Here is a 27,623-nt window from a genome sequence, read left to right as displayed (position 1 = left end):
TTTTAGTTTTCTAAAAATGCTTTATGGTCATTTTGCATAAGATTGTGCTGTTTTACTTCTTTTTGTATGCGCTTTGCAGCTTTTGGTGGTTATTTTGCATCACATTTTAGTATTTTCATAGTTATTTTTTGTCAAGTTTAGTTGTTTGGCGACTTGTTGAGGTTGTGTTGGGTCACCTTTTGGCTTTTTTCCATCTTTATATGGCTGTTTTGCACGACATCTTGGTGGCTTTACAACTTTAGGTCATCATTTTGCATCACATTTTGGTCATTTTATGGTTGTTTTGTGTCAACTTTTTGTTTTCAGTTTACATCTTTTTTGTTAAAATCATTTTTGCAGTATTTTGTGGGTGTTTTGCATTGCATTTTGGTTGCTTTACGTCCCTTTCTGGACCTTCTGCATAATTTTGCTAAAGAAATAAAATCATTTTATGGTTGCTTTCTGTCACATTTTGATTGGCTTCCAAACGTTTGTTGTCGTTTTGACTAAAAACATTGTATCATTTTATGGTTGATTCGTGCTACATTTTGACTGTTATACATCTTTTTATGGTTGCTTGGCGTCACATGTTGGTTGTTTTAAATCTTTTTTGTGGTGGTTTTGCATAACAGTTTGATTCTTTTACTTATTTTCATTTTTGTTTAACATAACATTTAGGTCGTTTTGCATCTGTCGTTTTGTGTCACGCTTTGTATTTTAAATAAAAAGGAAAGTAAAAGCATTTTCACACGTCTCAGGCTTTTAGACACTGCTGTATATTTGTGTACTGAAGAAAACCCCAACACGAGCTTGCTTTGTTTTCTTTATAGGTTGATTATTACTTTTGCAAATACATAGTATTTCTTTACAAATATTGTAAGAAAATGAGAACACAGTTAACAGACTTCTTTCCATTTAATAAATATGATTGTAAATGCATAAAACAATTACACACAGCACAGTTGAGGTCGAACAAAAACACTGTAACACCTTACCGTCTGTTCTTATACAAAAGCTGTACAGTAATAAAACTCTTTTTTATTATTATTATTAATATTTCTCTACAAAAATAATAATCTTGCTAATTCTGCGGAGGGAGGAGGAGATAGAGAGAGGGAGAGAGTGGAGCTTGAAGCTAGTTTACGATTTGATCCTTTGGGTGTCACATCCCGGCTCGTCCGGACCAGGACGCCGGAGATCCGTCTTGTTATCACAACTTGTGGTCTGTTCGACGTATCCGCAAAGGTGCTTCTATTATGACAGTCCTCCTCGTCTTATCTGGTCGGATTTATTCCCTGTTCTCTGGGGCTATAGTTAAGATTAGTGCTGTTTCTGTGGCCACAGGCTGCTGTTCTGTACCTCAAGCTGTGGAAGTCAGAGCCAGACAGAGAGAGACGAGGATTCATCTTCAAAACATACAACTATCTCATTCTCACTTTGCAAAACCTGAAAAGGAAACTCTTCATCTGTAAACATCAGGAATCCAATTTAAAAGTTCCATAGTCAAAAATCCAAGCACCAGAATGTGAAATTATCCGTAAACACAACGCACTGGGACCACATAAACAGCTGATTCTTCCCAGATGGAACAGCCACAATGCAAATGAAGCTGAACTGTTACCAAACCCATGTTTACACGCAGCTTCTGAAATATAAACGCTTTTCCTGCAGCAGATTCATGACAGCTGAATCTAAACATCTCTGTGTCCATGTCTTGATGTCATTATTTCCCCGTTCATGGATAAAACACAATAGAAACTATCAAAATTCATGCAGGTGCAGCCCACAGCAACTCGAAACTCCAGAGACAGCGGAAAGTGGGGAAGTTAACAAAGGTTCACTGTGATGCAAATGTCTTCAGACATGAGGGAGCAGCAACCTGGAAACAACCAACGTGCTCATTTTGATTCACTCGTTAAACTGAAGCACTTGTGTCTACTCCCCTCAGCGACTAAAAAGTTCCTCCAAAAACAGAGAGAAAAGCTGCTTTCTCTGCTAAAACAACAAGAAGAGCAAGGAAGCACACTGCTTGTGTGTTGTGGAGCATCGTGTTTAAAATAAACTGCCCAGTTGGAGATAAATGTGCGCGTTAATGCCAAGCATGCCTGCAAACTTCAGTCTCTTTCCTATCTATGTGTGAACACACTATCAGGATCTGCCAGCATTCCGTTTACCATAAATGAAGCTCATAAACAGCTTCTGTCTGGTCTGTGTCACAATGGAAAAGAGAAATCTAGGCAATAAATTGAAGTTGCAAAAATCAGGTCAGACCTTCCAGCTTCCTGCTTGTCTCTATGAGCATGATAACACTTGCAGCACATAGCTACCAGAGCCAGAAGCAGCCATCTGACAACCACTGGACACCAATGGGATATGGATTCTCTGAATTTCTCTTAGCATATTAGTTAGTGTTGAATGTTTGGTTAAATTAGCTTTGGATAACTTTGAATTTTACTGTGTATGCATAATATGCACCAATCAGCCATAAGATTGAAATCACAGACATTTAAAGCGAATACAATAGAAAATCTAGGCTCATTATATGAAACAGAAGGTGACAAATTAGTTCTCGAAGTTGATGTTGGAAGCAGGAAAAATGTGCAGTGTGAAGATCCGAGAGACTTTAACGCCCTGTGATGGTAGAAGATTGGATCAGAGCAACCACAAAGTGTAGTAGACTGTGCCTGGCGTGGTGTGGTAACCGTAAGTCCAAAGAATGATCGGGTGAACCAGAGACAGAGTCATGGACGGTCAAACCTCACTGATAAACGTGGGGGGAAACTACATGAAACTAGACCACCTCTACATGGCAGTAGTGTTCCCTAAAGGATACTTTACCCCAGTACACCACAAAAACTGCTCAAGAACAGCTGGAGGAATATGATCAAGAGCCCAAGGCGTGAACAATCACGCTCCTAAGATCTCACTCTGTAGTTAAGTGTTGATCCCAATCTATGGAGAAACCACTTCTACGGGACCTAAAGGATCTGCTGCCAGGACATCCACAAAGAACAATGTCCTACCAGCTAGAGCTGTAGCACTAAGGGAACCTACACAATAATAGGCAGTAGGTTTTTGCAAAGTTCTTCTAATATTCTAAATTTTCAGTTTTCTTTTAGTTCTCAGAATGCTCTTCTTAAAGGAAGGCAACTAAAGACATTCTAAGCAATATGTCCTAACGTTTAATGTTGCACTAAAAACATTCTTCCTTCATGATCTTACATCAGTGTGGAATGTTGTGGGAACATTTGATAGATTCTATAATGTGTTCCTTCGAAAACATCCCCAAAATGTCCTCAAAATATTGCAACCAGAATGTTCCACCTTTGTTAATATATATCGCAGTACAGGAACGTCTTAAAAAGAGCATTCTGTCATCTGAGGACTTCTTGAAAATGTTTTTGTCATGTTTGCGTGAGAACCTTCTATCTCGTTATCATCAAACACGGGGAGAATGTTTTATAAAAGAACGTTCTATATGTGTTACCTCAACAAAAAGGCAAAATGTTCTACCTTTAATATACCACATTACAGGAGCATAGTTAAATGTAATATAGAAAAAAACATTCTGTCATCTGAGGCCTGGATAACACCTTTAGAACATTTTCTGAATGTTGTATTGAGAATATCCTTCTAAACATCACAGAAATGCTACATTAGAAACATTTGGTATAAAACACATTCTGTCATCTGAGGCCTGGATAACATCTGGAAAACATTTTTTGAATGGTGGTTTGTGAACATCCCTCCTTCAATTTCAGACAACGTAATCTGCATTCTTGACGTCATCCTCTGAAGGTTGACACTAAAACATTGTATTAACTTTACAGTAACATTACTGGAAATTAGGGCTGGGCGATATGGCCAAAAAATAACATCTTGATTTTTTAGTCATCTTGGACGATTACGATTTTAATTGATTTTTGTTGTTTCTTTGCGGTCTGTTTGCTATGACTAGTCCTAGCCATGCTGCACTCCCGTAGCTGCGAGCACTTTTCCCATTCTTTAGGATGCCTCTGCCGGAGGTGCTGAAAGAGGTTAGTTGTGCTGCTACTCTTCGTTTTCACAGTACTTTCGCAAACTTTGCACATGACTGTAGTTTGCTGTGTGAGTCTTGTCAAAGCCGAACCACTTCCATATAATCGATGTAACATGAGGCCCTTTTCTCGCGACCAACTCTTCGTCTGCTGTTCTGTCCGCCATGACGGCGGTGTGAGTGTTTTGGCGGAAGGAGATGAGAGGCGGAAGCAAACACCAGTGCACAAGTCGTGAAAGGCAGAAAAAGAATCTGTATTGTTATATATTTAAGCTCTCCTCCATTTTACGATTTGGCAAATTTTCAAATCGTCAGGTTTTAAAAAGGCGAATTAATTCGATTTATCGCTCAGCCCTGCTGAAAATTAAAACATTTTCCTTTGTACATTTGAATAAAACATTTTCTTAAATTATTAGAATGTGCAGTTATCTCACCCAATGCTGTGGGAACATTCTCTTCTAGCTGGGCAGGTAAACCCTAAACTCGTTTCTTCATCAGGTTTTTGGTTCGTAACTCTTAAACTCCATTCACCATTTTCCTCACTTTGTAGTTTCTAGTTCTCCTGAATGATCAGAACAGTTAGAACCTTTAGCACAGTGTTCAGCAGGTTCTCAACTTTCTCTAAATTACAATGAAGCAGTCCGTGGTTGTTGCACCTCAATGTAAACGTATCAACTATTTCTACAAACCTACACCTAAGTAGAGAAGATAATCCAAAAGAGAACTTCCTCTGTGTTGTATTTCAACATCTCTGCAAAGTAAAAAGTGGAAGAAAAAAAACAAAACAAATCCGGAAAGAAGATTTGAAAGGCATCAATCAAGCGTTTCCATGTGTCAGATTTAGACAACCGGAGGCCTCCAACAAGCTAACCACCCGTGCAGGCTGCTAGCATCTGCGCTCTGTTTCTCCTGCTGCTACATCCACATTTAATGAGCGAGCCGGGACATTAGCCTGGATGTGTCGCCAACCTTAGCCGGCCTTCAGCTCGACAGGCTGCATTAAGTATTCAAGAAGTCAACCTCTTCTTATTCCGTCCGATACAGTGCTCCTAATGCATCCCCAAAAAGCTCCCCGAACCTCTTCCTCTCTCCGTCTGGCTCTTTCTCGCTGCTTTAGATTCAGAGGATCTCATTGCAACCTTAAAACTGAGCCTCGATAAGCTGCTGCCTTTGGATCGCTTTTCTTTGTCACCACCTCCCCTGCTGTATCTTCTTTATATTTCTAAAAGGTGAGTCTTGGGGATCACTTGCAGTCTGAGGGTGCAGCGCTGCACCTCTGTAGCCGTCAAGTGTTGGTTTTTTTTGTTTGTTTTTTTCTGAAGCACAAAACATTTTACAAACTGGTATTTTTCATAAATAGTACCAGAAGCATTAGATTAACAGCAAAGTTTAAATTAACCCAGAAAAACAAAACAAAACCCTGTTGTGTTGTTAAGAAATTAAAATCAGAAAAAAAGAAATATTTCCGTAGAAAATGTGTATTATTGTGCCATAAATCAGCTTTCCAACAGACAATGGACCAAAAGCTTTGAAGTACCCTATTCATATTTTATAACAGGTTCTCTTTTTAGTATGACATTTGTTATTAAAATACACAAATTTCTAACATAGACATTCATGATTTACAAAATAAATGTGTAATTCACTTCAATAACATACTTCATAAAAGTATATTCATATGAATAAATAATACACTACTGCTGTTAGCTTGGTAGAACAGCAAACCAATCTCAGATATGTAAGCAAATCCAAAACGTCGCTGCTAATTACATGTTTTCCCTCTTTCTAAACTTCATGCTGCCGTAGTGACGCCTCTCCGTCCCGTATAAATAAATGGAACTTTTAAAATGTCGAATTTATCGGACTAATGTTAAAAGAAAAGCTGAAAACCTGTACACAGTTTCTTCTGGTTTGAACAGAGCACAGTAGTATGTGTCAGCAGGATCCAACATGCACAGGTATAAAGCTCAAAACCATTGTGTCCCGAATGGTAAAAAAATATCCATGACACAGCTGGAGTTCAGAGTCCAGTGTTCAGACGATGTACGTGGGGAGTTCTGTGGAGAATTTCACATGTACATGAGGTTTCATACATCCTGCAGAGAGACAGAGACCAGAATCAGACGATGTTTTCTACAAGAAGTTGAGGAAATCTAGAAGATTTAGCTGAAAACACAAGATCTGAGGCATTCATTATCTTGTAATAATGAGGTGGAAACAGACACACGGCAACATTCATTTGAACTTATTAATGGCAATTTGTTGGACGTTCACCTCTGATTTGATCTCCACCTTTTATTAAGGAAAATACCTGAAGCCTCAGAAATTATCAGAATTTGTCCATTAAAACCAGCAATGTCTCATTTATAGAACCAAACATACCAAATTAATCATACATGGTGAAATACCTGCTCTTTATTGTACCTGAGAATGAAAAAATACACATATATATCTCAATTTTACTTTGAATATAACATGCCTAGCTCAGAATCATTTCTATCAGGTGCTGCTTTTATTCTCATATTATGTATTTTTTTCTGATAAATGTCTGTCATAAGAATTTTATTAAATAAATCTAATAATATTATGAATTGTGGCTAAGACCCTATAGTGTTATTTATGGTGTGATTTTACCTGAATAATTTACATATTAGGAATTAAAACTTTACAAATTATACCTAATTGTATTAAGTACCACTTTACTTCACTGTAACACACATTAAGACTAAGACCTTACAGTGTTATTAATTAAGGAGAATAACCTAACTTATGTAAATATACCACTGTGTTAATAATTATAGAGATTAACATGATTCATTTCAAAGTACAATTTTAAATCTTAAAATACATAATAATGCAACAAACCCAAGGCTTCCCTGGATCCATTATGAGAAAACATTTTTTTTTTTAATGCAGATTATTTGTTTTTTACTATTTCATAATATTTAATGTATTTTTTATTTATATTACTATATGCCATACTCTGGTGTGGACTTTGTACGTTTGCAGATCTTTCCTGTGCACAAAAAAAGCAGCTACACAACACACTGAAGAAAAGTAGGAACCACAAAGTCAGAATATGAGCTCTGTAACTGAAAGTAACTAAATGTTGGAGAACACCAAGAAAAAAAAAAAAGCTAAAAGACACTTAAAAGCTCTGAAGTCTTCTTAATAAATGTTAATATAAAAACATGAACTAGGTCAGCTTTAAGGCAACTTGAAAGTCATTTATCTAAAAGTCATGCAGGTTTTAATGAAGCGTTAGACGCCATTAATGATACAGGCTAGATTAGAAAGCACGTATGAAAGTGAGACAATGTGTACTTTTGTAACAGCAACGACTGTGGCCACACAGTAACTTCAGATTTTTTTCCAACAATGTATTTCTCTTTGTCACTCTCTCATAACGGTGGAGAACAGGTAATAGCTTTCTGTATTCTCAGCCGCTAAAGCTTGGAACTCCTTCAGAGGACCCACAGGTGTCTTGGTGGTCTCACTTACTAGTCTCTGAATAGGAGAATTCAATATTCATCAACTGAAACGTTGATGTGTATGAAGGAGAATGTGATATTGCTTCTCTCAAAATGGACACAGTCTCAGTTTAACACAAAATTTAAACACAGAAAATGGAAAAGGAAACCTAAACAAAACACAAAATGCGATAAAATCACGGTTGTCGCAGCTTTTCTGGAGGTTCCATGAATCTACACTTCCATAGAACTTGCAGAAAAGCTGAGTTTTCCCAATTCTGTTAAAAAAAATTGTTATGCTATCTGATGTTACTGAAATCAGATGTCCAGATGCACAGATGGGAAGCAAATTAAAAGAAAAACCTGAATAAATAAGACATGAAATGATGGAGGATGAAAATGATGAAAAACACAATGATGTGTTTCTGCCGCAGGTTTGTGGTGCAACAACAGTGAAGACACTCTACACAGGATTTTTCTTTGGCTTGTCACCCCTCTGTGCTGCCAACAGAACAGTGTGTTAACCATACCACTAAGAAGCAACTGTACTGTTTGCCATTGTTTGTTTAGTTCTCCCGGTGACTGGACCACTTCACTGAGGAACACAACAGAAAGCACAGGATGAGCCACAAAACAGCAACACATGAGCACAGTGAGGTGAAACAAAACACAGAATGAAGAAATAAAACGTGACGCTGGATGAGAAAACATTAAAGTGGATATTTACCGATGGGCCGTGAGTTAAACTCTGTGTCCAGAATCTCCAAAGAATGCACCAAGTCCTGCTGTGAGCTGGGCGTGGCCTCTGTGGGATTAGCTGGACTCATCATTTCTTGTTCTTTTTCGTTCTGCATCTGCGCATAGACGTTGAGGCCTGGGATCTTCCTTGAGGAAAGATTTACAGTGAGGCAAAGGGATAAAGAGCACAGCCTAAACTAAAGCAAAGATTCAGGGCCCAACCAGCAGACCGCTGTGTAGATGTATGGATCCGATTATTTCTATCTGCAAGCAGAAAATAATGCTTGTTTACTCAAACCCTCTGAACTCTGAAAAGTTTCTGGGTGTTTTGTTTGTTTTTTTTGCTCCTGTCACATTTTTACTCACTGTGGTCTCATTTTTCAATGTAAAGTATTGCACCTCTATAGACGACATGGACAACAAACTCAGTATTATATACTGTGCACTACAATACAGTTATAATGCCATAAACCACAAAAAAATGATGAAAACAAAGCTGCATTTCTTTCATTAGTCAGTCACTGCTTCTCAGTTGCACTTTGGAGTGCAGAATTGTTTGTTTTTTATTTTTCGCAGTTTGTTTTTTTGGACTATTCTGTATGTAGAATAAAGTGATTTAGATGAAATATTGCGATTCAAACATTAGATTTGGTCAATTTTCCCAACAGAACAGAACGCCAAGCACGATATTTTCACGGAGCACCAGACAGTTGAGAATCCAACAATTCTTTCTGTATTTACAGTTTTTGGCTCTGATTAATGTCATTGTTCAAGTGCTTTATATCCAGTTGTATATGCAGTTACAGCAGATAAATCTGAAGGCTCCAAACATGATTAAACGAAAAAGAGACAAAGCTCTGACATGCAAATCTGTTTAAAGTTTGACCCCTATAACATGCTGTCAGGTTTGAAAGGCGTGTTTGTTTTAATAAAATGCAAAATTCCATCATTTTTCAGCCAGAAATATTAGCTTCAGCTTTGTGATGGCCTTTGAATGACTCATGTTCAATTAAAAATAAGCATGTCTCTAATAAAATCTCATTATCCCAAATGTCTCATTCAAAGGAGTTGCCATGAGTGAATAGTTTGAACTGGATTTTGTAGACACTAAAAATTCTGTGAGTTTTTAGGTTGAACTGCAGGCAGTGTTTCTATAAAGCAGAGACGAGATGGCAAGAGAAATTGAGAGGAAAACAAAACCTACCGGAACAATACAATAACTGCAGCAAGGCTCAAATACAGTATACAGAGGAGCAAGTTCCTGGAAGACACATTCAGCATGGTGAAGCATCTTCCTACAGCTGAAGTCTGAGTTAACATTTAACTCCTGCAAGCACTTGGAAAAATGCTGGACGTGCTGACATGTAAACAGTCAAATAAATTTTTCTATTTTTTTAAATGATTTCTGGCATTCTAACTGTGTCATTCTGCAAAGAAGACATTTCTGAGTTCTCTCTCCTTCTTCATGGTTTTCCTGTTTCCGTAGAGGAGCAGGTCTTTATTCTGTGGTGAAAAATGAGTAAAAAATGTAACAGGAGCCAAAAGAACGAAACACCCAGGAACTGATTGGAGTCTAGAGGGTTCATTTCTCTCCACATGCACCTTCTGACAACATTTGCATGTGAATCAGGGCCAACACAACGACGATAAGTGTTTAAAAATGAAGTCTCACTCTCTCTCTGGCTTGTCTGTAAAATCTTCATGAACCTTCACGCTGTTTTCCCCCGAAACTCCACCTCAGCGGTTTAACATTTCAGAAAGGTCAACTGAATGCGTTCAAAGGGCGTATTATTGATAGCGGCTGAAGGCTGACTGACATTTCTTTTGTGCAGAACGACCTGATAAAAGAATTTCTACAGGTGTGTGTGAGGAGAAAACTTGGTGTCGGAGTGCCGGGCGAGGCGGCGTTTGACAGGCAGCTATCAGCCTCCTGTGAAGCTTTTGTTTACCGGCTGTCAGGAGCAGCTCCCATATCACCACCGTATAGACATGGCATTTCATGAACACTTTACCTCTTGAATTTGTAGATGACAAACACAGCTAAACCCACAACCACTACTGATAGCAGCATTAGCATTGCAGAGCCGCTGTGGTTCTCGCTGGTGTCCACTAGGGGCGCTGCAGAGACAAAGAGACAAGAGCGGCACAGCGTAAAACGCCACGTCGACCAGCCTGAGGTGTATTTCCACGTAGGTGAATCATGCAATGAAGCGAAAGAAATGACACCTATGAGATTTTAATGTACAGTAGTATCTTACTCTTTATCTTATAAGCCCCTTTAGGACAGTAGCAGCATCCCCAATAGGAAGAGGCACACATACTTGTACCGATGCTCACTCTCTGAATGTCTCTGTGTAGCTACATGGTGGGAGCCAATCAGACACAGGGATGCAGTTATTAGTTGAGGGGGAGGGGCAGCAGAGATAAAAATAAAAAATATACCTGACTGTCCGCTGAATGCACCAAATCTGAGTCTTTCTTTTCTGTCCCCCTTCCTACAAAGGCCCTGCTGTAAACACACAAGCAGCCATGTTTGTTTACCTGCGGACAGGTGAGCGGCGTACACGGTGACCTGGACGCCCGGCCGCAACGTGAACTGGACCAAGTTCTGGTTTAAGGCGCTCAGCAGAACCTCAGAGAGCTGCGAGACACAGAATGCAACAGCATATAAAACCAGTGACAACTTTACATTTCTGCAACACAGGTTTCCTTCGTTGTTCTTACAATATTTTACTCTGAAATAGTGTCTTACAGTCTCTTATATATGAATTGTAAAGAAGAACGTCAAGAATTTACTATTACACTGAGTTATTTGTGTCCAGCACGAATAAAAATCTAAAGGTCAGGTGGAGTTTTCAACCAGCACAACAGTAATTCACCCTCAAGTCCATTCTTTTATGCATTAATAATTAGTTTTTTAAAGTCTTAAAATATATTCAGTTGGGCTTCCTGACTTTGCTATTCTAAGGGACACATGCAGCTGTACACTGTTGAACATAAGCGGTTTAAAATGCATTTTCAAGAAAAAATACTATATCTGAATGAGGTAAAAGTTAACTCATATATTGTAAAAAACAAACAAACAAACAAAAATAACCCTAAAAAACAAAGTCAGGATCAGTCACGTTAAAAACCAACTATTACCGTAAAGGTAAAAAAATCTGTTCAAACTGTGAAATTGGCAGCAAATATCTGGGCAAGAATATTTTTATATTTTTAAACTGTATAAATATCTGATCACACGTTGCCAAATATAGATTGGGATGATATTTGTAGTTTTGGTCATTTAAAAAAAAACATGCAACATGTATATTAACACATCTGTCTGTGATTACACTAAATATTATCTGTATTTTTTTTTAAATAGGGAAAATCTGTAAAATAACACTTAATAAAAAATGCTATTGTTCATTCTCAATATTTTATCTTAAATTTGTCTTTCAAATAAGGCAAATCTGTAAAATAACATCATTTTTCCTCTGACTAAAATACAGTAAATATAGTGGAATTTGTCTGCATAATGTCGTAAAGCTACAAATTATCATTTCTAAAGAAATACAACATTTTATGGGAATAATTACAGCTCTGGCATGTTTAAAATATCCAGCCAACTACTAAATTAATAACTAAAATATTTTTTTTCCGTGGTTTTAATATATTTTGTTGTTATATTGAAAACCTATAAAAATAACAAATGTTTTACCATTTTTAAATCCTTAATATACATACATTTACTTTCAAATAATGGCAAACCTCTGTACATTATTTATATTTATATATATTTTTACAGATTTAAATACATTAAATATAGTACCACTTGTCTTTAAAATGCCGTAAAAGCACAGATTGACTTTCTAAAATAGCAAATTTTTGATGTGGACATTATTTATAGCTTTGGCCTCTTTTTTTCCTTTTTAGTTTTACAAATAACACGCAAATTAACACGTTTTCTGTGATTTTTGTTGTTGTTATTATCTGTAATTTAACAAAAAGGGACAAATAAGACAAAGAACAATAAATTGTTTGGAAGCAATACAGTCACATACTGTTTTCATAAAATATTTTATTATTATTATTAAACCTCTTCAGTTAAGTACTTACATTAACACAATTGCTTTATTTTTTGTTCAAAAATTTAAGTTTAAATGTGCAAATGAGGTATTTTCTTGCAGATTTGCATCCATTTTCAGAACAGAAATCTAAACGTCAAATGAACCCAGCGTCAAAATGTTGTTACATTTCATTGACATATTAGAGGCAAAATGTTTTCTCTGTAAATCATTCAAGATATTGGAAAAATATTACCAAGACCATAAAAAATACATTTTCACCATGGTTTTAGAATTTTTTTTGCAATCTAAAATGTGTAATAACTCATATTTTTTATGAGATTTTACTAGATGTTATCTGGAATCAGGAAAAGTCTGCAAAACAGCAGTTAAAAGCTTTACTGCTTTTTCTTAATTTACACAGTCAAAATCCTGTGTCTCTCTCATAAAAATGACATTCCACTACCATAAAACATGCATATATGCAGCTGGAAATCTCAAACTAAACAAAAATCCTCCTTTTTCTCTCTGCAAATGCCATTTTTCTTTCTCTGCAGAAGCTTCATTTATCTTATCTGCCTCATTTGCCAAATTAATTGTGATGTGAGTAATTTCTGGAGTCCTTCATCCTCCCCTTTTACACTTCTTGGCTGTTTAAATTTAGACTATGCTATGACTAATTACTTTTTCCCACTGTATACCAGGGTCAGTAAATCTATTATACATTCTAATAAGCAGAGCTCGCTCTACACTTTTAAGATGTCAACCTTGAATGAAGATTTATCGCCGCCTTGTAGGGGAGGAGAGGAACTTTCCAGCCGATCAACCAGGTGTGAGGGAGGAAAATCAAATTGATTTCCTTCCCGGCTCGTAGAATTCTTCCCTCGGAGAGCAGATCCGGCGTTATTATCAGTCATTATCTGTTACGTGAGGCTGAGAGCTAATTCGGTTTCGTGTTTTAGTGAACAGATCAAGCGTGACAATTTCTTTGTCTGGCTTTTTTAGGCTCTTAAGAGGCGGCAGCAGCCCCACAGGAAGTGACTGGAGGGAGTTTAAGAGTCATTCCCCCCTGATGACTTGTTAATACTTGTCAGGCTTATTGATGAGTCTATTGCAGAGATTCCTCAGGCATGTTCCAGATTTAGACTCATGGAGAATAAAAAAAAAAACAAAAAAAAAAGCTGGACATGCTTCAGTGGACTAACACTGACATCTGCTGGAGGAACCAGGAACTTAAGGTTGGGATTATTTTTTCAGGGAGCAATTACTGGGCGGGAAATGAAAGAGCAGAAATAAGAGAAGCGCTGCTTCAAACTGGTGTTGAATCAAAGTGAAAATAACAAGGTAGAATGCATCCGCCTACACCAGTGCTGCTGTTGTCTCACCTGATCTAAATGAGCAGCGCTTTTCTCCAGCTTGCCCTCCGTCAGCTGCTTGTCAGGCAGCAGGAAGAACTCTGCGGCGGTGGGTAAACCAGGAAGGACGGTGACCAGCAGCTGATCCTCCCTGACGCCCGTCGCCTGCAGCAGAAACAGGAGGGAAAAGAGACGGTTTGTAAAGAAGAAAAAGCCGGTTCAGGTGGAAAAGGCCTCAAAATTCTGCTGATCCCAAATGAAAAAAATCCATGCTGTAAAAAGAGCAGTTGAGCTCCAGTTGAAGAGCTGTTTTCAATAATCTTTCTGTTGCAGTGACAGCAACTTGTTGTCATGGATCGTGTTTCGAGTTACACTTTGTGCCTTTAAAACTGGTATTCTTTTTTTAGTGTTTGCACCATATCCAGTAAAACTACGAAACCATGACTCACACAGCTGTGACCAACAGTCATGTAACAAACATTCAGAGAGCTTTAGGGTTGAACTGCAGGCTGTGTTTCTATTTAGTAGAGAGGAGACAGCAAGAGAGGCTGAGAGGAAAATAAAACACAGAATTCATAAAATAAAAGTAACATGGCTCAAAAACTGTGTACGGAGAAATAAGTTGTTGGAAGACACATGGTGAAACACAAGGGCGTCAGTTTGTTTTTAAAATTGGGGGGGATGGAGACCACAGCACTTTGAGAAAATGTCGAAGAACGGCGGCAAAATGCCACAAGCTGGGCTCAAACTCACAACCACCGCATCAAAGGCGAAGGCTCAAGCTGTTGAGCTACCGGTACATGCAAGTAGAGAGGTCTGTGGGCCGCTATAGTACTAATTCTCCCGGGCCGAAATTTTGCCCCTGCACGCCTCTGGTCGGAGCTTCCACTTGGCACGGGCGCAAATTTAGCATCTGCTCGTTTTTTTTTTTTTTTTTTTTAACCTCACGAAGGTGTGCTGCGTGTCTGTGCAACTCTCAGCCAAGTGCTGATGGTGCGTTCAGGAGCGTCGGAATTTTCTATACTACTGAAAATAACTGGGTTTACAACGGCTTACATGTGAAGAATTTGAATGTGTTGGAGACAAAATGACCCCTGACAAAAAGTGGGGGGGACACGTCCCCACCGTCCCCCCCTAAACTGACGCCTATGGTGAAACATCTTTCTACAGCCGAGAAAAAGTTAGCAGAGGCTGTAAAAATGGAAATATTTAAATATCTATCGTACGTGAAGCCACCATCAAACTCTACCCTGGTTGTGCTGTTTCCATTGAAGCGCAGGACTTTATATTGCAGTGAAAAATGAGACAACAGTGAGTAAAAATGTGACAGGAGCAAAAAAAAACAAAAAAACAACAGCAGACTACTTTGGGTTCACAGGGTTAAATTCATTTTCATCCCTTGTGCGTCAGCTTTTTTACAGTTTCATGTTGTAGTCAGCGTTGTTTTAATCTCACAGTGTGAAGACCTTTAGCCTGCATGTTTGGACGAGAAAAGCCACAAAAATCCAGTTCAAGTATAAAAAATTGACACTCAGCGTTTGCTTGGATTCGTCGTCTTCCTCCGATTAGAGCTTTTGATCTGAATTAACAAGAGTGAAGTGCATTTTACAATACAGTGAAACACTACTGTACTGTGTTTCTTTTTGTATTTTATTTTCTGCTTGTGCTTGGACATCATTTAACACTATGAGCCTAAAGGTTTTTTTTACTGTTGTCGGATGTTTTCGGAAATATTCTCATTTACTTCCTGACAGGGTGTTAGATGAGAAGGTCAGTCCCGCTGTCACAACTGTGAAGCTAAAAACCACTCAGCACCTCAAAATATCACTAACGAACCATTTCATCCATACACAAGTGTGAAAAACAGAATGTGCTGCTTTAAATGGGGATTTTTTCTGGCTAAGAGCAAGCAGCAAGTGAAATATTCAGCGAGAGGATTTAACAAAATGTCAATTTATTCCTTTAAATACAAAACATACAGAAATGTTAGCTAAAAAGTCTTTAAAAAGTGCTTTAAAATGCCCATAGTGAGATGGTTTTGTTGTCTGATGTGATAAACTGTGTTCATCCTGTACGTTTATTATGTACTTTTTGTTATTGTATCTCACAGTTTTATCTTAATTATTGTTTTACAGCATTGAGTATAAAAGTTGCACCCTTGAACCTCAACCTGCAGGTTATTATAAACCTGTTTTTATTTTCTCAGCTAGAGTTTTCAGATCTCACTTTGGCCTGCTGGTGGAGACACGGAGAGTTTTCCTATTTCTAAATTCTCACAAGTGCCTCTGATCCGTAGAGACGAACGTTCTTTCAAAATAAAGCTGAAAAAATTGCTAAAAATGATGGAAAACTGGTCGCAAGGTGCCAAAAGCATTGCTAAATAATCATAAGTTACCGCAACGTTCAGAAAATGTAAAAATGAACTGAAATGTCTGTCAAATAGGGTTATTTTTAGTGATTTAAAAACAGTGAAATAACAAACTGTGAATGAAGAAATTAAGATTTGCAAACATTTTGATGTGGACTTTGACCTTTTTTTTCTACTGTAAAAATGTTAAATAATGGTGGTTTCCTGTGATTTTATTAGCTATTGTCCATAAAAAATATAGATTTTTGATGTGGAATTTTTTTTACAGCTTCCTTCTGTCACGTCTTTTTTCTTTTTCACATTAACATGCCAGCATTCATGCATGCACAGATTAAAAACATGCCAAAAAAACCCTGAAATGTTCTGATTGTTTCTGTTGCAGCTCTTGTTCTTCTTGCATGTTTTTGCTGCAGTGAATGTTGTGAATATGAATGCTTTCAACTATCAGGTTATATTTTCATCTGAAAGTTTCTGTTTTTATTCATGTTCTGCCTCCAAGGCTATGGTTTGCATAAAAAAAAAGAGATGTCAATAACAAATAACACAACAGACATGTTCAGTGAAGAGTCGGGTGTATTTTTGGCATCAATTTGGATTTGCAAGATGAAAAAAGTGGGAAAATATGACAAAAGCTCAGATCATGTCTCAGATTTAGGAGCGAAAACGTGACGTTGGAAATAAAGGGGGGGAATTTAATGAAACTCTGAATCTGTGCAGCTTTGAATCACTTCTTCCAGCTGACAGGTTGCTCACCTGCGAGCCTCGCTGCAGGTCAGCGCAGATTAAAGCCACAATGATGTTTATTCTTCTGAACACTTTGACATCCAGGAACCTCGTTACTGCTCGTCCCTGAACTCGCGGCGGCAATCAGAAGCTCTGCGCTTGCGCGTTTCCTTCTCTGCCGCCTCCCGGCTCGTCGTTTATCATCATAAAAGTCAGATTCACGTCTGCGGGCCTCGGGGAGGTCAAGACGCAGCGCTGACAGTATTTACCGCAGGAAAGAGGAGCCTCACCTGGATCAGAGAGCTCCTGATGACTCGGCTCACGTCCAGACGCCACTCCGCCACGTCGGGGTTGTGTTCATCCAGGTTTGATGAAAAGGCAAGAAGATGAGATCGGAAATATTCTGCAGGGAGGAAAGAAAACTTGTGTGAGACATTTGTAGCGTTCATAAGTCACTAAACAGACAGTTCAGCCTTTTGGTTCAGCTCATGGACTTTGTATTATGTCATCTTCGTGAGAGGATTTTTGTTTTTAGAATAGAAAAAAAAGGCAAACAAATAAGAAGACTTTACCAGAATTGCCGGTAGAGTCAAATAATTTTGCTGTTATTTCATTCAACATCTTTACAAGAAACACAATAAACAAGCTGCTGGTTCCTGAAATGTAAGTTTTCTATTTTGTGTCATTTTTGCTTTTACAGTCTGAACCCCTAAACCAGCTGGGAGGTTTAAAAGGCATTTATCGTCTTGTTGTTTTTTTAAATAAATTATTTAAATTACAGTATAAATTAGAACCAGAAACTGTAAAAGCAGTTTTTTTTTTTCCAGTGGTGCAAAAACTACTTATCTGTGGAAAATTCAACAATTTTTTGCTAAATTTTAATTTTAAAATTTACAACAGGTCCAGTAAAAAAAAAAAAAGAAGCTTTGCACTACGAGGTGCAACTGGGAAAAACTGATGGACACAAGTCTGGTATAAACATTCTGGAAATGAAGAAAAAAGTGATATTTCATCAAAATCACTTTAATCTACAAGCTTTCTTCACAAACTCACTTAAAATAGTTTGTACCAGTAAAGGTGGCAGTAAAGAGATGCAGCAATGCACCAAAATTTACATGCAATGATCTGATTATATCTCTTATCATCAGTCTGTCTGGTCTGGTACGTAAGACAAATGTATGCACCAAATCAGTAACCCAGCATGAATGAATATTAGTCTTAGTGATTGAATTTATAATCATTTTTCTAAACAATTTTATACTAGACGTGGCCTGATCACATCTAATGAAGTCAGTATTCTCCTGTGAGTCCGCTTAAAGCACCTCTAAATATTCACACCTAACAACAAAATGATTAAAACCATCAAAACAAGGTTAAAAAAGTGGAACCGGAGCTACTTTTTAGCGAAGTGAACAGGTTTCATATATGTGAAGCCCGAAGGGAGACAGTTTTAGAGTTTAGGAGCCTCAGTTTTAAAAGCTTGAAAAGGTTTTAAGCCCGGAGCGAAGAACAACCAACAAGCCCACATGAGACGATGTGAAGACACTGAAGATGCTTCTGAAAGTGATGACAAAATTCAGGAATAATATTTTGCCCAACTATATCTGGTCATCTACAAAATCTGTCTTAAAACAACGTTCGTGTTTCCTCACATATTGGACTGTTTTATGGAGTTAAAGAGTTCTGTGTCGGTTCTCATTCATCCAGGTCATGATGATCCAAAGATGTTTAAATCAATGGATTGATTGATTTAAATCAATGGATTGATTTAAACAACTTTGTAGTGAAAGAGTTCATAAGTATTACAAAATAACTTCAGTAATCGACAACAAGTCAACTTGAAGTTACTGAAATTCCAGGTTAGAACTGCCTTGATTAGTTGGCCATATTAATGATATTAAAACTGCATAAAAAAAAATCAATATTTTGAACAACCAAATGTTTTTAAATCTGTTTCTAAAATCGCTAATCCATTGTAAGTAATGTTTTCCCTCTGCGCGGTTGTCGTCAGTTGTTTTTAGTCCCGGTCAATGGTCCGCTGCTCTACAGTTTGAGGAACTTGCTGTAGAACAAAAGTCATGTTCAGTGCCAAAGCTTCCAAAAACCACAGGGATTTCAAATTATCTCAAAGCAAAAACATGGTTTACAGACAGGGCAGATTTTTCACAGAACAATGAATGAACACTTGAAAAAAAAGGTGAAACCACTGTGAATATTGTCTGTTTTTCTGAAAGAAGGATTTTTATTATCTTTGGTCCTTGTAGTTGCTAAATCTACTTGGAAAACCCAAACTTGTTTGCATGATGCCTTAGAATTTACAGTGAATGAGTATGTGTTTAGTGTGTGGTATTGGTGTGCTTGAGAAACCTGTTGGGACCTGCACTGTTGCTGGTCTCAAAATACCTCGACTAAAACGAATCATTTAGAGCAGGGCTGTCAAACTCATTTTGGTCCAGGGGCCACATTGATATTGTACATGTATTCCACGGGTTGGGTCGCACCCCCCGGCGGTCCGGTACCGGTCCGCAGACCGTACGTGAGACCCCTCCGCACACAGGTTGAGAAGATTACTTGTAATGTATACTGTGTGCAGAGGGGTAAAAATTGCTTCTTTCAAGGCATCATTTATCAGAGCAAGAAACTGTAAAAAACAGAAACAGTTGTTGGATTTTAAACTTTCTAATGATCCTTGAACGACTCATCTGTGAAGGAAACTCAGCCAAATGTAATCTAAATCAATGTATTGTAAATTTACCAAATTTTCGTTTTTCTGGATTAGGAGCATTTATTCAAAAGCAGCAATATGTGACACATTGCAATCAATTCATAATTTATTTTAGAAGCCAAAGAGGGGGGAAAAAATGAAAAAGGTAAAAACAGGCTATTTTGAGGCATCTTTTATCAGAGCAAGAAACATAAAAACAGAATCAATTGTTGGATTTTAAGCTTTCCTATGATCCTTGAACTCGTCATCTGTGATGTCTTTTAGGTTTGGAAACCTAAACAAATCAAGATATTTAATCTAAGTCACTTTATTTTACAAGTGTTGATTTAAAAACAGACAAAAGTAAGTTTGCACTGACTAGAGTCTGAAAAAGCAAAAACTTCTGCACTCCTCTGTTTAGCTGTGAGGCCATGACAGCTGTGACCAACAAGCTTTTGAGTGAAAAACTCTTACATGTTGACCAGGGTAGTTTTTAAGTTGCATATGGATTAGGAACATACATATATACAAAATCCTGTTTGGGTAACGTATCTCACTGCTCATGTGTCCTCACGTATTGGGCTGTCTCATGTAATTAAAAGTTTTGTAGGTCAAATCCAAGATCTTGGAATTCCAGTTAGGCTGCAATTAGCCGGAGTAATCATTTGTGTTGAAAATGTATAAACATCAAAATTTAAACAGTCAGTGCCTGGTGAACTATTGTTCAAAAGTAATATGTTCATTCTTGTTTTTGACTCCAAAAAAAAGATTAAAAGTTGACAGTTTTTAACAGTATTTTGCAAAATCAGTGCACTGCCTTCATAACGTGTCTGTAGCTTTATAGTAATTTATTAAACTGTGGTGTTTTTCAATATTTTTTTGTGTACAGCTCATATAAAAATGACAAGTCTACAGCAAAGACAGGTGAGATTGAGCTGTTTTGATCGTAATCAGGAGCTGCATTTGTTATTTTGCACAAAACTACACTCTGCAGCTCTCTCTCACAATGACTGCTTTTTGCTGTTAAAAAAAAAAAAGCTTCAGATTTGACTATTTTTAAACCATATTTTGAAAAGTGGTGCACCGCTGTTAGTATTTGGCTGTATTTCTACAGTAATTCATTAAACTTTGGTTCTTTTCTTTTCTTTTTTTTGCATTTTTTTTTTCCAGTGCAGAGATTACAGGGTTTAAAAATTAATCAGGACCAAATTGGAACGTTAATAATTTCCGAGTTAAAATCAAAGGTGTTATGATCTTAAATAATAGTTGGATTTTTGTTAATTTCTGCAAAATTAAACCCTTAAAATTCCAGCTCTCTCTGAGAATTATTGCTTTTAGCTTAAAAATGCATCAGATTTGACTTTTTTTTTTGGAAAATCTACTGATGCTACTGAAATAATTTCTTAAAATTTGATTAATTTAAAGCAATATTTTTATTTTTACATTACGGTGCAAGGATTATAGGATTAAAGGATTGATTAACCAAATATGAGAGTTATTAGTGACTTTAAAACAAAGGTGTTATCAGATTTATCAGTAGGTCCACTTTGTTATTTTGTACAAAGTTGTTGAGATCCCAGCTCTTTCTGAGAATTAATGCTATCAGCTCAAATAAAAAAAACATGCAATTTTTTTAATCATTTTTAACAATAGTTTGGGAAATCAGTGCACTGCTGTTAGTGTTTCTCTGTGTTTTTATCGTAATTCGCCACAGTGCTGTGCCACTCGGTGAGCTCGGTGTTTCCTGCAGTGATAATCACACAGAACTTGTCATTGTGTGTACAGAGAAACAGAGTCCCAGTGGAGGTGGAGGCTCGACTCACCGTGGACGGCGATGGTTTTCCTGTCCTGCAGGATGGTATTCCCTGCTGACACCTGCACGGTGACGCTGCTGACGCCTTCCCGGGAGAACGTACACGCCACGCTTCCCTCCAGAGTGATGACCGGCTGCTGGGGGAGACAGAAAACAGAGTCAGAGTGTTGCAGCTCCCCTGAGAGGCCCTTATCAGCGGCTGGTTAACATCTCACACTGCTGTTATTTACACTACAGAGGTGTCAGACTGCAGCAGCAGCAGCAGTGTTAGCCGAGCTTCATACACCACAGCAGCCCTCAGAGAGTCACTGTGACTCCAGCAGCTCCAGCTGTCATCACTCGCGTCTCCATTTGTTCCTCAGATAGCTGAAAGATGCTAATGCTGCCACACTTTATTACCGGCTGACATAACTGGCTGTCCTTGTGGAAGGTCCCTGATGCTGCTCGACAAACACATTTACACAATTATGAAGACAGATAGCAACTGTGGAGTCTTTTTTCTCAAGGTTATTTTTTCTGCAAGTAATGTTTTTTCAATTAGTGGTTTATTGATTAGATTTAGGGGGAGGCACTTGTTTGCAGTCTTACTGTGGATCTGCTTCTTTTTTTTTTAGAAAATAAGATGAATTAAAATGAAATAAGTTATACCTAGATGAGATGAGTTAAGTAGAAGTAAATGAAAATGGGATGAGATGAAATGATTAAGTTAAAATGAGATAAAATGAGAACAGAGAGATGAGCTAAGGTAAAATGAATTGAGTTTGGTTAAAGTAAGATGAGACAAATAAGGTTAAATTAATATGAGATAGGTTAAGTTTTGACTAGATGAGGTATGTTAAGTTAAAATAAGATGAGATAAAATGAGTAAATATGAGAAGAGATGAATTAATCTCATTAAACGACGGCATACAAAGTGAATAGATAGATGAAAGTGGACTGAAACAGTCGCAAATGACTTTTAAACTCTTCAACTTGAATTGAAAAAGTATCCAGAAGCTTCATAAATCAACAAACTAGGGCACCAGGAACCTGCACAATGAAGCAAGCTCAACATAATCAGGACAAATTTCAGTTATCTGGCTTCACAAAACCAAACAACTGCAGTCTTGCACATAAAGCTGGTTATCCACTCAGTAAGTTGACCAGACGTTCTGAATCTAGCTCTGAGTAGATCTGACTATAGTTACAGCTGTGTATTCCACTGCATGTGTTGTCCAAATGCAGCCTTGTGTTATGGGATGGAAGACAGTTTTACAACCCTGGCTGTGTTCAACATTTCTGGAAGCAAGTAAAGAACAAATATAAACACAATTCAAACCACTAAGTTGGCTTATTGCAAATCTGATAAGGTCAACAAGTACAAGCAAGGCTTTGCAGCCAACAGGAAAACAGTAAATAAAGCCATGAGTTCTCTCCACTGAGGATCTTTCTCTCTCTTATTTATGCTTGTCAGGGAAAGAAAAGGGTTTAGGGCATCTCTAAAAAACCCTCTGAGACGTCCTCATTTTCTGTGCACCGAGTTCTGCAGGATCTTCCAGTAATGTGATGCTTTTTTCCAACAGAACTGATTCGTTGGTTAGCAGTGTTTTAATAGATCTGCTGTTTGGAACATAACCATCTTAAAATCCCATACAACCAGAAATAAACCTGGATTTTCCCTTCATAATCCTTCTCTGGTCGCAGCACTGAGCCACACACAGAAATGTTTCACTAGCATATTGCTAATGACTGCACAGTCTGCTGGATACATTTGTGCAAACACGTAGCGTATTCTTTCTGCTGCTGGGTAACTAGTAAAGAAACGTAATTAGTTTTTAGGTGCATGAACATGACTAATGGGTTGCATTTTCTAAAACACTTGCACAACACTGATTCAGAACTGCAGCGTTTTCTGTTTTCAAAGGGATATATCTGAAAATCTGTGCACCTACAGCTAGAGCTGCTGTATCTGCATGGCCAGATAAGAGGATTATTACAAAAATGCATCTTTTGTGACCCTTTAATTCTGGGATCGATCAGCTCTGCATTTGCAGAAGTAGCCTTGAATGAAGGGCTATCGCTACGTCAGCACGCCGTGTCCAAGCTGATTAACAGAGGCGCCATTTTTGCAACCTGGATGAACAAATATAGCTCGACAAAGTAATGATTCTCTCATTTTGGAGCAGGAGACTCAGCAACCTACTTAATTGCAAAGGAAGCTCAGAGTGTTCACAGTACCTCGGTGTTATTTCCAATCCACCAGATGTAGGTGACCGTTCCCACTTGGCTGGGCCACAGAACAGCCGTCAGGTTCACTTCCTTATTCCTCACCGCCACAAAGGGAGCTGAGAGATGGATATACTCCAGCTGACCTACTCAGACACACAGATACATCACACAGTGAACTCCCTGCACTGAAAACGAAGGAAACAGCAACTTTACTGGTCCAAATAGAGGAAAAAAAAGCAGGGAGAGCGGGTTTATAGGTGCGATGGGAGGGTGAGTTTGTTCAGATTTCTCTTTATTCGCTCTTTTCTGGAAGAAACTTGCAACTTTGCACACATAATAACAACATATAGACCCCCATACACACCAGATTGTGTCTCCTACCATTAAGTTTGAACCATTTTATGAACTTTTCCTTAAGTTTTACATTTATATAAGGCAATTCTGAGTCATTTTAGACAAACTTTGGGTCATTCTAGACAGGCTTCGAGCCAAAGTAACAAAAAACTACAACCTTTTTTTCCCCATTCTTTCCAAATGTGAAATTTTACTGATGTTAGAGACCTCAAAAGCTGGTAAAATGAAAACCAAAGACTATATTTTAGTAAAATTATGGATACATCTATATGTATTTATTGGAGCTTTCTGGCAACAAAAGACCACTTGTTTGAAAATTTGCACTTCTCTCAATTTCAAGGCCACATAATACAAACAAAACTGGACTCTGCTGCCACTGTTCAATCTTAAAAATCTGCTAGAAACAATCCTCACCAAATTTCATGGCTACAGGAGTTAAATTTCTGGAGATAGGGAACCTTTGAAATGCCTTGTCAGGTTGTCTTTAGATGTGAAAATAGAAAATTTCTGGGGCAAGGAGGTTGAGTTTGTTCAGATTTCTCGGCTGCGTTGGGAACACTGGCTGCCATCTGTGAGTTATTTTTCATGCTGGGCACTCCTGAGCCTGCGGTGACTCTATTTGTACGTCTGGCACATCGGATTGACAGATCGGTGGAGGCAGCGCCGGTCCCTGATCAATAAGTCAGTTCCGTTACATCTGTCACCTCCTGAATTCACCGGGGGTGGTCAGCCCTGCAGCGGCTACCCGGCATAAGCTGACTGGATTGGAAGCGTAATGGGATTTGTTCTATCTCGGCTGTTTGTTTGGTTTTGGGGAGGGGAGCGGCTGTGTAGAGGCTGACAGCAGCGATTCCTCCGAATGAGATAAAAAAAAAAAAAAGCAGGAAGTAGGAAAATTGCAGGAGCTTCTATCTAAAAAAAAAAAAAAATGCGCAGGTGCGTTATCTCACAGGTGACGTGCAGGTAGAGCGTGGCGGTCTCCGAGCCGAGGCTGTTCTCCCCGGTGGCCGTCACCCGGTAGATCCCCACGGCTTTGTAGATGTGCTTGATGCCATCCTCGATGGAGCTTACATTGGAATAAGTCAGAGCGTGGCCGTCGCCAAAGTCCAGGGTGATACTGGTCCTCGCACCATCGCCCTGCACAGAAAACACATTTTAAAGAAACCTGCAGCTCTTTATCAGCTCCGGTACCTTTGATTGCTCCAGAAGAATTGGAGCAAAAGAGTTTTTGGTAACTTTGGACACTTTCTCTGTAATAATAAAGGCCTTAGTTACCGTTAGAATCACTAAACTAAAAAGTTACTGAACAGACATGTAGGTGTGTCCACCGTAAAAAGTACATGTTTCTAATTGGATTTTTTTTTTAAATTACTCTTATTTTGTACACCACTATGGAATTTAGTTTCTGTCAGTTCTAACAAAATTCAGGAAATACGTTGCTATAACATCTTCACATTTGTTCAGCTATCATAAATGTGTTTATTGAGATAAAAAACTAAGTTCTGTAAAATGTTTTAGTGTTCCTTTCTTAATCATGAAGAATAATAAACACAGATCTGTGGGTGAGTCAGAAAATTATGTTGCTGTAACACCTCAGATTTAGTTTTTGAGACCCTAAACGGGGTTATTTAAAATCTTTCAGCTGCATCTTGATCATTTCTGGTGCTTTCAGGCCTCTAAATTTGTGTATTTTTACCCTCAGAAAACATCTGAGAAAACATTTTAAGAGTTCAGTATCACCAGAAATATGAAGACACTGAAGACATGAAATTTGGTGAGACATATGCAGTATTTTTTTTCCAGCAGAGCCAAATGATTGAATGACTGCAACAGTTACTGGATCTTGAAAATGGACCCCCCCAAAAGAAAACATGCAACATCTTCCAAGTAGGATCCTACTGTGGCCCCAGAAAGCTCCTGTAAGTATACATATAGATGTGTATGTCCATATTTCCTACTAAAATACAGTCTTTGGTTGACATTTCACCAACTTTTGAGGCCTCTAACATCAGTAGGACTTGATGTGTGCCAGGTATAGCAAGACAAGGTTCTAGTTTTTGCCGTTTTAAAAAAATGGTGATGTGGACTCATTGATAGGAGAGAAAAAAAAACGGGTGTGAATACCAGCCTTTATATTGTTGTTAAATGAGCAAAGTTACAAGCTGCTTCACTTTTGTCTTTTTGCTGAGCAACAAAAGAAAATAATGCAAAAGAGAAGGGTGTTGAAAGTAAAGAAAGTAAAGTTTTTGCAGCCAAATTAAAGCGCCCTTCAACATGAAGCCAACATGGAAACAACTATACCATGAGCGATCACATTCTACGGACATCAGAGGCCTCAAAGGTTGGTAAGATGTTGACCAAAGACTGTATTTTAGTATGAAATATGGATACATCCACATATATAAACTTACAGAAACTTTTGGGGACCACAAGACCACCCTTGTTTGAAAATGTTGCATGTTTTTGCATTTTAAGGAGCCAGTGTTTATTATTATTGACATCTCTGACAATTTGCAGTAATTTTAGATAAGTCTAGAGCCATTTTGGACAAATTTTAAGGAATTTATTAACATTTTGAGTTTTTTTAAAACAATTTTACTAACTTTTATCTGCAATTTTAAAGTCATATAAATCTAAATATAAGGCAATTTTGTGTCATTTTTGACAAATTTGGGTTTTTATAGACAGGTTTCAAGACAAAGTAGGAAAACATTGCAACCTTTCCTTTTCATACTTGCCATATATCAAATTCTATTGATGTTAGAGGCCACAGAAGTTGGTGAAATTTCGACCAAGGACTTTATTTTAGGAGAAAATATGGATACATCCATACATATTTACACTTATAGGAACTTTCTGGGGGGACAAGACAGACTCTTGCTCGAAGATTTTGCACTTTTTTTCAAGGGCAGATAATGGAATATTTGTCCTCTGCTGCAGCTATTCAATCTTTTAAATCTGCTGGAAACCACTCTGTCTGTGTTCTCTACAAATTTCATGGCTGTGGGATTTCTGGAGATATTAAACTAAATGGCTTATCAGGTTGTTTTGAGGGTGAACATATGAACATTCCCAGCTCTGAATAAATTTGAAATTTTCAAAATTGTGCCAAAATATTTTACAGAACTTAGCTTTAAATCCTGCATTACAAATAAGTCAATGGAGCCACACTTTTATCTGAAATTACACAGACTAACCCCTCTTCAAGCACTTGTTTTGCATAAAGAGCAGAAAAGACTACACAGTGAGGATTTTCTGCTCTGCAGAGCCACACAGCGAATGATGAGTCTGAATGGTTGTAGCTTTTGTCTCCATAGAAACCCTCCAGTTTCCTAAAGTGTGATGGAGCTGGAGGCTCAGGCGTCACTGTGTGTTTGTATATTTTAACCATGAAGCTGCTAATGATTCAGAATGTGAATATGATGGCACTAAAAATCTGCTCACCTCCTCCAGAAACACCAGGAAGGTGACGTTGGCGCCCAGCGTGGCCGTGAGCGTGCCCTCGCTGGTGACCAGGTGGAGGCCTCTGGGTGCCTGGACGGGACACTGCTGCCTCCTGGCCGTGTACTCGGAGCTCACTCCAGCCGTGCAGTTATTCGAAACCACTTTTCTGTAGCTGGAAGCACAAAAAGCTCATTAAGAAACACAACCTGGACTGAGAGATCTCAGTCATACATCACAATTTGGATGTATTTGTTTGAAAAAGTGCAAAATCTTTATCTCTATTTGCGGTACTTTAGTGTTTTTGTTGTGATTTTGCATCGTTTTTGGTGAATTTTGCATTTCTTTATGGTAAATTTGCATGTTGTAGTAATTTTGCATCTTT

The 27,623-nt window shown here is 38.0% G+C and overlaps 1 protein-coding gene across 1 annotated transcript in view; it reads right to left on the bottom strand.

The window, feature by feature from the left end:
* Positions 1 to 789: 789 nt before the first annotated feature.
* Positions 790 to 27,623, bottom strand: part of LOC110960156 (VPS10 domain-containing receptor SorCS1) — a 226,310-nt gene continuing 199,476 nt past the window's right edge. The window contains 10 exon segments of the mRNA XM_051945295.1: positions 790 to 6,111; positions 8,213 to 8,370; positions 10,236 to 10,341; positions 10,765 to 10,864; positions 13,658 to 13,792; positions 17,009 to 17,121; positions 21,246 to 21,369; positions 23,453 to 23,586; positions 24,748 to 24,934; positions 27,242 to 27,413. Of these exon segments, the coding sequence (XP_051801255.1) occupies positions 6,050 to 6,111; positions 8,213 to 8,370; positions 10,236 to 10,341; positions 10,765 to 10,864; positions 13,658 to 13,792; positions 17,009 to 17,121; positions 21,246 to 21,369; positions 23,453 to 23,586; positions 24,748 to 24,934; positions 27,242 to 27,413 (1,291 nt within the window). The 3' untranslated portion in view covers positions 790 to 6,049.

Source organism: Acanthochromis polyacanthus, chromosome 3 (genome assembly GCF_021347895.1).
Source record: "Acanthochromis polyacanthus isolate Apoly-LR-REF ecotype Palm Island chromosome 3, KAUST_Apoly_ChrSc, whole genome shotgun sequence".
Classification (NCBI taxonomy): Eukaryota; Metazoa; Chordata; class Actinopteri; family Pomacentridae; genus Acanthochromis; species Acanthochromis polyacanthus.
This window is presented reverse-complemented; position numbering and strand designations above follow the sequence as displayed.